This window comes from Hylobates moloch, unplaced genomic scaffold (genome assembly GCF_009828535.3).
Source record: "Hylobates moloch isolate HMO894 unplaced genomic scaffold, HMol_V3 SCAFFOLD_3221, whole genome shotgun sequence".
Classification (NCBI taxonomy): Eukaryota; Metazoa; Chordata; class Mammalia; order Primates; family Hylobatidae; genus Hylobates; species Hylobates moloch.
The window spans coordinates 1-6,969 of NW_026655496.1; the positions used below are offsets into that span (position 1 = coordinate 1).

Genomic DNA, 6,969 nt, shown 5'->3' on the forward strand with positions numbered 1-6,969 from the left:
CTTTTGTTTGCTATAAATTCTGGGAGACAGCATATGGTGGAATTTTTGTTGAAAAACCAGGCAAATGTACATGCCGTTGACAATTTCAGAAGGTGCAGTAGTTTTTTGTTTGTTTGCTTGTTTGTTTGTTTTCCTAAAAACCTGAGTATTCTAGAGTGGTAAGAGTCACTCAAGTCAGAAATGTTAATAAGATTAAACTTATAATTACTGGCATATAGTAAAAAATAACACGAATAATCAGGTAGAAAAGCACTTATTTGGACTGAGCAACATAAAAAACTGTATATAGTAGGATTCATCTTCTCTTATAGACTGTTATTTGTAATTTGATGTTTTTGGTCCTGTAATCTTATATTAGCTAAAGGGGTTTTGTATTTTATTAATTTTATAAAGTGTAGACTTTAACTTTCAGTTTACAAATACTACTATTACCATTATCATTATTATTGTTATTATTGTTGTTGCTGTTGTTTTCAGTCTGCAGATAGCTCTTACTTATTTGATCCCTAGCTGACTTTGAATTACAATATATCAGACTAGGAAAGCAATGGGAAAATCTTCATCTAAATCTTTGCCTACTTTAGATAAGTGACCTCAGCACAGTTTCTTGGCCATCAAAGGACTATAAATTAGCAACTTGTATTATGTCATATCCCAATGGGACATGAAGCTTGCTTGTTGCCCCTGCCTTTTAGCCTTAGTGGTAATTTACCAAGATGAACACTTGAGCACCCAAGATGCTTATACACATAAGCTTGTACATGTAAATGGTTATTGTGTCTATCCTGACAGGCAAGATGAAATTGGTAAAGTGTATCCAATTTGCCAATTAAATACCTTTATTAAAGTTCTTGAATGCTGTTATTTCTTTATTATTTTAGAACAGCCCTCATACTTGCAGTACAGCGTAGCTCGTCAAGTATCATCAGCCTCCTCCTTCAACAAGATATAAATATCTTTTCTCAAGACACGTTTGGCCAAACGGCCGAGGATTATGCTGTTTGTTGTGATTGGAGAAGGTATGTGCTTATATTCAAAGACCGGTTAACACTAAATTAAGGTTTAAAATAATTACAACTATTGCATCTTATATATTAGGTGACAGTTCATAATTTGGTTGAGGTAGCTTGGAATGGCAACAAGTTAGTCCACTTTTTAGCCAGAAATCAAACAGAAATCTAGACTAGTCAGAAGTAGCAATGAGTGCAAGATTCTTTCCAGAGTTTTAAAGACCTTTATCCCTAGGGATCTCAGTGTTGTTCATTTTATTCCAAGTATAACCCTTATATGTGAGATAGAAATAATGTCACATCTTTTACTTTTTCTTTCTTTCTTTCTTGTTTTTTTTTTTTTTTTTGAGACAACGTCTGACTATGTTACTGACGTTCCTGGGCTGAAGTGTGATTCTCCTGCCTCGGCCTCACAAACTACTAGCCACCATGCCTGGCCTGACTTTTCTAATTAGTTGTTGGGTCTTGAAATGTCCACTTTAGCAGAAAATCCTGTATTATCCCCTGGGGCTATCTCCTATGCCTTCCTCCTTTGAATTTTTCAAAAAGCTAAGGGGTTGCCTAAGCCCAAGGAAGACAATCTTGCTTTACAAGTCAGAAGGGGGGAAAAGGCCATTCTAGTCATTCTGTTGTTTCCATTGATTCACTTGCTGTATTGCTACCATTGTAACTGGTCCTGCAATCTGGTAATGATTGACTTTTGCCACCAGGATGCCCTTACTGATTTCAGATCCCTCACTCTTCATGGTGACTCATACACAGAGTCTACAGCTACAGTGTTTTGTTTTGTTTTGTTTTTTTGAGACGGAGTCTTGCTCAGTCACCCAGGCTGGAGTGCAGTGGCACAATCTCAGCTCACTGTAAGCTCCCCCTCCCGGGTTCACGCCATCCTCCTGCCTCAGCCTCCCAAGTAACTGAGACTACAGGCGCCCGCCACTATCCCTGGCTAATTTTTTTTTGTATTTTTAGTAGAGATGGGGTTTCACCATGTTAGCCAGGATGGTCTCAATCTCCTGACCTCATGATCCACCCGTCTCGGCCTCCTAAAGTGCTGTGATTACAGGCGTGACCCATCATGCCCGGCCCACAGCTACAGTGTTTTTTAGTTCATGTACATAGGCTCAGCCATTGTTCCCAGCACCCTGCTCTGGCAGTGAGGCCTCCTGGCTCTACCCACACACATAGTGAGTAAATTGACCTTCCCCCAACACTAAAAATCTTATTCGTAGTCCACCTCTTGGCTAGGCTTAGCCTATACCTTCATGGTATGTTATCCTTTGAGACCAGTGTCCATTTTTTCTCTAGCAAATATTAATTGGGATTGTACTCAACAGTTAGGGATGTTCAAATAATGTTGCAGGAAGAGAGGAGAGGTCCCTTTGCCTTTTGTTATCACATCTGTACCTTGAGGCTTTTTTCTGACCTGTGTAGCAGCTTTTGTTAGATAGCAGAAGGTTCCACATTATCCTTCAATAGAGTAATGGACACCAACTTGGAGTTGGCCCCTCAAGAATGTGTTTCCATAGTAATGAAAATCTCTCAGGCTACTTGAATCTCTACCTCAAGTTTTTAAGATATTTTAAAATTTTACCTCACAGGAAGTCATTCAGTAGAATTCTCTGTATCTAAAGTAGGTAATTTGGATTTAACAGAGCTAAGCCTTACCCATGACTCATCAGTATCCACGTATAAAACGGCTTTATACTTGTTTCAGCAGCACATATTCTAAAATTGAATCAATACAGAACAGATAAGCATGCCTGCTGCCTAAGGAGGGCACGCAAATTCAGAAAGCATTCCACATGTTGCACAGTCCCCAGAAGGTCATTTGACTATTTGTTAACTAGCTTCTAGGAAACAATGTGAGTCAAACCAAAACAGGAGACACCCGAGATGGAAATTGTTATTATGATCATTATAAAAGTATTCATGTAAGGTGATCTGTGAAATGAGAACAGAGCTGAGTAGCACATGGGATGTTACATGCAAATATGTTGTTAGTACATGACTTGGAAATGAGGAAACATCAACTTGTATCTCTTTCATGGAACTGAAAAACAATACAAGCAGGGCTTCGTCTTGTATGTCAGTCGGAGAGGACCAAGAAGATGCAGCCTCTAACACAGACCTGCTGGCTCTGAGTTTGAGGAGGTAGAGAAGGAATGGTAGTTGTCCCAGCTGGGTTTTGACACCTATTAGTTTTCTGCCCTTGGTGTGATTGATGAGCTCAGTAATAGGGGACAATTAAGTTATATGTTTTAATGAGATAATAATATATTTATATATAAATTTAGTTACAAGTTATGAACTAGCTAAAATGCTCTGAACTACAAGCCACAATGAATAGGACTAATATAACCAAAATTAGCACATTCTTTGAAAACTGTGACATTCAAATATTAGAACCTATGGAAAAACACTCATCAGGTTTTTTTTTTTTTTGAGACGGAGTCTTGCTGTGTCGCCCAGGCTGGAGTGCAGTGGTGCGATCTCGGCTCACTGCAACCTCCGCCTCCCGGGTTCACACCATTCTCCTGCCTCAGCCTCTCCAAGTAGCTGGGACTACAGGCGCCCGCCACCACGCCCGGCTAATGTTTTTGTATTTTTGGTAGAGACGGGGTTTCACCGTGGTCTCGATCTCCTGACCTCATGATCCGCCCGCCTCGGCCTACCAAAGTGCTGGGATTACAAGCGTGAGCCACCGCGCCCGGCCACTCATCAGGTTTTATTTGAGATTCCAAAATGGTTTCAGCAATGCAGTTCAAGAATAAATTTTTCCATTGCTTTACTATTTCTCTGAACATTTAAACATGTTATCTAATTACATCCTCCTAACGACCTAGTGAAGTCAAGTAGTAAAATCTTTATTTTTTAGAAGAAGCCATGGAGCTTAAGAGAAGCAACTGGTCTGAAAACAAAATACCTATTGGTTACAGAGCGAGGACTTACTCTGAATGCAGGACAGTTTCCAGGGTGTTAAGCTAGCTAACTAGAATTAATTTACTGAGCTATGCTTTTCTCAGTTTATGAGTACTTCCTGTTTTTCTTCTTTAATTAGAAGCTTAATAAGTATATAGAGCTTAAAATTTTACAGTGTATTGGACATTAGAGTTCTGATATTAGCTCTGATATTGTCTGAAATGCTTTAAGAATTTAATCTGGTAAAGATTTTTCATATCACTATTAAAATACTAATTTTGTTTATTACATTTATTATGCATAGCATTGAACAACAAATTTTGGAACATAAAAATAAGATACTTAAAAATCGTCTTCGAAATGACAATCAAGGTAGGACTTCTGATAGTAAATTCCTGATTTCCCTTGGTGATCTTACTGATTTTAAAAAAGCAAAATTACCAGCCAGGCATGGTGGCTCACATGTGTAATCCCAGCACTTTGGGAGGCTGAGGCGGGTGGATCACCTGAGGTCAGGATTTTGAGACCAGCCTGGCTAACATAGTAAAACCCCATGTTTACTCAAAATACAAAAATTTGCTGGGCGTCATGGCGGGTGCCTGTAATCCCAGCTACTCCGGAGGCTGAGGCAGGAGAATCACTTGAACCCAGGAAGTGGAGGTTGCAGTGAGCTGAGATTGCACCACTGCACTCCAGCCTGGATGGAAAAGCAAGACTCTATCTCCAAAGAAAACAAAAAAAGTAAGATTACATATTTTTAATCATAAAAAAGCAGTTTAAAATATGTATGTTTATATGTAAATTTTTAAAAATTTATTTAGTTTAGAATTCAGAGTTATTTAAGAAGTTAGTTGTAGCTAATTCTCAGTCTCAAACAGTATTGTCTGAAAAAATTCATTTACCTACTTATGATCCCTGAAATTATACATATTTTTGTATTAATATAAATAAGAAATTAGATTAATATGTTGAATTTTTCCTCTATAATTACATTGTTACAAATTGGACTTGTTATGCAAATAGATCTTCTATTTAATTTTTATAGTAAATGGTTTGCATTTAGTAAATAAATGTTAATTCCAGTTGATTCTTGAATATTGTGGGGGTTAGGGACTCTGATCCCTGTGGAGCTGAAAATCTGAGTATAACTTTGACTCCTTCCAAACGTAACTACTAATAACCTACCGATGACTGGAAACTTTACTGGTAACATAAACAGTCAGTGAACACGTATTTGTATGAGTTGCATTATTATATACTATGCTTTTAGAATAAAGTAAGCTAGAGAAATGAAGCTGTTATAAAGAAAATCATAGAAAAGAAAAAAATATACTTACTCTTCATAAACATAAGTGAATCCTCCCAAAGGTCTTCATCTTTATCATCTTCAGGTTGATTAGGCTGAGGAGGAAGAAAATGGTTGGTTTTGCTGTCTCTAGGTTGCAGAAGCAGAAGAAAAATCTGCATATAAGTGGACCCCTGCAGTTCAAACTCAGTGTTCAAGGGTCAACTGCATTACACAGGAATTTGTGTCACTAAGAAAGTAACTGTCTTTAGAACTAGGAATTCAAATATCCCTTTCTGATACCATAAACAAATGGCAATAAGAACCATAAAACTGAGCCAGTGTGCACCCATACAAATAGAAGATTGTTTTTGAAGATACCTACTGAATGCAGAAGACAGGAAAGTAATTCCTTTCCAAAAAGCAGAAGTTATGTTACATATTCTTATACAAACCAGGTCTATTTTTAATTTATTCACCATAAGTTGGAACTTCATGAGATATATTCACTTCCTAGAACAAGCTGTGTTTTTTTATGTTCTGGATAGTTATCACAATAATAGTAATTTTATTGGAACAAAATAATCTGTTACCAGGCTGGGCGTGGTGGCTCATGTGTAATCCCAGCACATGGGAGGCCAAGGAAGGTAGATTGCTTGAGGTCAGGAGTTTGAGACCAGCCTGGCCAACATGGTGAAACCCAATCTCTACTAAAAGTACAAAAATTAGCCAGACATGGGGGTGGGCACCTGTATTCCCAACTACTCGGGTGGCTGAGGCAGGAGAATTGCTTGAACCCAGGAGGTGGAGATTGCACTGAGCCAAGAATGCACCACTGCACTCCAGCCTGGGTGACAGAGCAAGATTCCATCTCAAAAAAAAAAAAAAAAGTTACTCTGTTACCATTAGGCAAGAGATAATCATAATAAATATTCCAATAGCCAAACTCTAGGCTCAAAAAATTATAATAAAATTATAAAAATGGTTCACAATAACAAAAATATAACACCTAATGCATTGTACAATCTGAACTATATAAAGACACCTTTAATTTAGTACATATTTATCAAACCATTTCTATAAGTTAGGTTTGGCAAATTGCAGGAGACAAAGATGGAATTGACATAGTTTTTGTCTTTAAGGTGCTCATAATAGAATATAGATAACTATTTAATTTTTGTTTTTTCAACAGAATTTTTAAGAAAAATATTTTAATTCATTCAAATACTTGTCCACTTAAATAATAACTATCATGTATCTGTTACAGACTAAGCATTTTTCCAATGTTACAAAATACATTTAAAAACTAGAGTTAGGAGATTGTTGTTACCACTGTTATTTATTTTATTTACTACCTGAAATAGTGCTTACTGTGTGTCCAATGTCATCTGGGAACTTATAGTTATTTATTACATATGTATCATGTTCAGTATGTGCCAGCCACCTTTACGTTTGTGGTGATGAATGCAATCTTCTAAAATGTGGGTAGGATTTAGGGTAAGTGTGTAGAGTGAGTGGAACTTTGCCAGGTAAGGAGGCAGAGGGATGATGCTTGGCAGAAAGAGTATCTAACAAGCTTGCATGTTTGACAGAAACAGCAGCCAGGAAGAATGAAAGTTCTAAAACACAAGGAGAAAGTTCAAAAGGTAGGACACCTGAGTGAACTTTGAAGAGTTTATGAGCAGTTCAAATTTACTAGTGCCAAAAAAAAAAAAAAAAAATGGAGTGCTTGGTAATGAGGTGAAAATAGCTTAT

General features: G+C 37.3%; 1 protein-coding gene and 1 non-coding gene across 2 annotated transcripts; both read left to right on the forward strand.

Moving 5' to 3' along the window:
- The first annotated feature begins 6 nt into the window (after positions 1-6).
- Positions 7-6,914, forward strand: LOC116464928 (putative ankyrin repeat domain-containing protein 19). Its single transcript, XM_032148162.2, has 4 exons — positions 7-92; positions 882-1,019; positions 4,234-4,301; positions 6,807-6,914. Exons 1-4 carry the CDS (start codon positions 34-36, stop codon positions 6,875-6,877), a joined length of 336 nt encoding a protein of 111 aa, XP_032004053.1. The 5' UTR covers positions 7-33; the 3' UTR covers positions 6,878-6,914.
- Positions 2,716-2,818, forward strand: LOC116464929 (U6 spliceosomal RNA). The gene has a single exon (XR_004247059.1). It is a non-coding gene; the product is annotated as a U6 spliceosomal RNA (small nuclear RNA).
- Positions 6,915-6,969: the final 55 nt, after the last annotated feature.